At 52.5% G+C, this 2,994-nt stretch overlaps 1 protein-coding gene across 3 annotated transcripts in view; it reads left to right on the forward strand.

The window, feature by feature from the left end:
- LOC135107108 (probable E3 ubiquitin-protein ligase HERC4) overlaps positions 1–1,353 on the forward strand; it is a 3,442-nt gene extending 2,089 nt beyond the window's left edge. Inside the window, exons 4-6 of one of the 3 annotated variants that reach the window (XM_064016817.1) lie at positions 1–84; positions 197–415; positions 747–1,353. The exon at positions 1–84 is cut by the window's left edge and continues 67 nt beyond it. In XM_064016817.1, the coding sequence (XP_063872887.1) occupies positions 1–84; positions 197–270 (158 nt within the window). In that variant the 3' untranslated portion in view covers positions 271–415; positions 747–1,353. The remainder of the gene's footprint in view (positions 85–196; positions 416–746) is intronic. The other 2 variants (XM_064016818.1, XM_064016819.1) reach the window with 2 other exon arrangements.
- The last annotated feature ends 1,641 nt before the right edge of the window (positions 1,354–2,994 follow it).

Genomic DNA, 2,994 nt, shown 5'->3' on the forward strand with positions numbered 1-2,994 from the left:
CACGCAAGCTTGTCAAGAGTCTGGCCAGGAAGGTGACAGTGCAGCTGGCCTGTGGCGCCAACCACACCCTTGCCTTGACTGCTGGTGGGTGTCTGTATGTATGTATGTCTGTGTCTGTGTCTGTATATATGTGTGTGTGTGTGTGTGTGTGTGTTATCATCATTATTTATTTATTTTTTGCTTTTGTGTGTTTCAGATGGTGACAAAATACCTTCGGCCAGTTGGCACTTAGACACCGACAGGGGCCCCAGAAGGACCCTGCCCTGGTGACCTCCTTGGCTGGCACCCTCTTAGTCCTGCTGGCCGCTGCGGGTCACCACTCTGCTGCCATGACCCAGGCCGGCTACCTGCTGTTGTGGGGGTCAAACAAGCAGGGTCAACTGGGCTATACTCCCAAGGGTGATCCTCTTGTTAGGTGTGTGTGTGTGTGTGTGTGTGTGTGTGTGTTTGGGTGGTGGGAGGAAGAGGAAGAGGGAGAAAAGTAGTAATAGTAGTAGTAGTAGTAGTAGTAGTGGTGTACATAAAGTATATTCTTTTATTTATAATCAAGAAAAACAAACTGAATAATGATAATAATAATAATAATAATAATAATAATGATGATGATGATGAATAATTCTAAACAAACATGAATTAAATTATATAAGCCTAAGACTAACCAATTTCTCTCTCTCTCTCTCTCTCTCTCTCTCTCTCTCTCTCTCTCTCTCTCTCTCTCTCTCTCTCTCTCTCTCTCTCTCTCTCAGTGACACCCCAGCGTTGGTGCCGAATTTGGCCTCTTATTCTGAACCATTTGGGTATGTGGCACTTGGAGAGAGCCACACAGCGGCACTCGACTCTTTAGGGAAGGTACGTATGTGTTTATGTGTGTGTGTGTGTGTGTGTGTGTGTGTGTGTGTGTTTTTGTCAAGTATTTCTGTTCCTTCCTTCATTTGTTCTATTTTGTCCTTGTTCTTGTTGTCATTTTTCTTCTTCAGTGTTTAGCTGTTGAGCAGGTGATGTGTTGCAGCTCCCTGGCTCGTCGAAAACCTGAATATTTCAATTTCCGAGCCACTGTGTGACCTGCAGCACCTCACTGCTTCACCCTTAGGGAGAACACATTAGGCCAGATGGTGATTATAACACTGCTCAGGTGACGTAGTTAAGCTTATCAGGTGAGAATTAAATATGCTGAACAGATGTTAAGCTATTTGTATGTCCAGGGGGAAATAATAAATAACCTAACCTAACCTAACCTAACTGATACTGGCCAAGATTAAGCTGCGTGAGTGATTAGACTGCAGGCAGCGTAAATAAGCTTGTTAGGTAGGAAACTGCATGTTTGTCCAGGTGATCTGACGTGTGACTAACTTATTGAGGTGAGAATTAAGGGAGAAGTCGAGATTATTTATTTATGAATACGCAAGACTGTGATAGATTGGTATGTCTGTGGCCGCTGCCTTGTGTTCCCTCGGACTTGTTCGCTGTGGTAAGTGGTAATTGGCTTAAGTACCATTGCTCATTACTTTCATTCATTCATTATCTTTTATGTACGTTTATATTTATTGCACACACACACACACACACACACACACACACACACACACACACACACACACACACACACACACACACACACACACACACACACACACACAAAACACACACACACACACACACACACACACACACACACACACACACACACACACACACACACACACACACACACACACACACACACACACACCTACCTTTAAGGGGAGGGCATACCTTAAAAATAACACTTTTCGACTAAGATTAAAATTAAGTTATTAAATATCATAGTCTCCTTAATATATCTTACGTTTTCATATGAGCACCACAAGTTGATGCCATTCTTCCTCATATTTTTAAATCGCCTTTTATTTACCATTATTAAAGCGGCTTTAAATGCCCCGGCGCGCCACGTGCTCTCGGTCACCTGGCTCACAAGGCGCTGTGATTAAGTAGTAAGAGCACACACACCAACACTTAGGAGGATCACACAAATACGCCCATTTCCACGCCCACACTCTCACACGTCCGCGCCCTCGCCCTCACAGGTCCGCGTCCACGCCATCAAACGCCCACGTCCACGTACTCACAAGCCTGCGCCCACACACTCACGCCCGCGCCCACATACTCACACGTCCGCGCCCACACACTCTCACGCCCGCGTCCATGCGCCTCAAACGCCTGCGTCCACGCACGCACTCACGCCCGCCTCCACGCACTCACGCCTGTGTCCACGCACGCACTCACGCCCGCGTCCACGCACGCATTCACGCCCGCGTCCGCGCACGCACTCACGCCCGCCTCCACGCACTCACACGCCCGCGGCCACTGCACTCACGCCCGCGTCCACGCACGCACTCACGCCCGCCTCCACGCACTCACGCCCGCCTCTACGCACCCACGCCCGCCTCCACACGCACTCGCGCCCGCGTCCACACACGCACTCACGCCCACCTCCACGCACTCACGCCCGTCTCCACGCACTCACGCCTGCGTCCACGCACGCACTCACGCCCGCGTCCACGCACGCACTCACGCCCACCTCCACGCACGCACTCACGCCCGTCTCCACGCACACTCACGCCTGCGTCCACGCACGCACCCTCGCCCGCGTCCACGCACGCACTCACACGCCCACCTCCACGCACGCACTCACGCCCGCCTCCACGCACTCACGCCTGCGTCCACGCACGCACTCACGCCCGCGTCCACGCACGCACTCACGCCCACCTCCACGCACGCACTCACGCCCGTCTCCACGCACTCACGCCTGCGTCCACGCACGCACTCACGCCCGCGTCCACGCACGCACTCACGCCCACCTCCACGCACGCACTCACGCCCGTCTCCACGCACTCACGTCTGCGTCCACGCACCGCACTCACGCCCGCGTCCACGCACGCACTCACGCCCACCTCCACGCACACGCACTCACGCCCGCCTCCACGCACTCACGTCTGCGTCCACGCACGCACTCAC

The sequence above is a fragment of the Scylla paramamosain genome, chromosome 14 (genome assembly GCF_035594125.1).
Source record: "Scylla paramamosain isolate STU-SP2022 chromosome 14, ASM3559412v1, whole genome shotgun sequence".
Taxonomy (NCBI): Eukaryota; Metazoa; Arthropoda; class Malacostraca; order Decapoda; family Portunidae; genus Scylla; species Scylla paramamosain.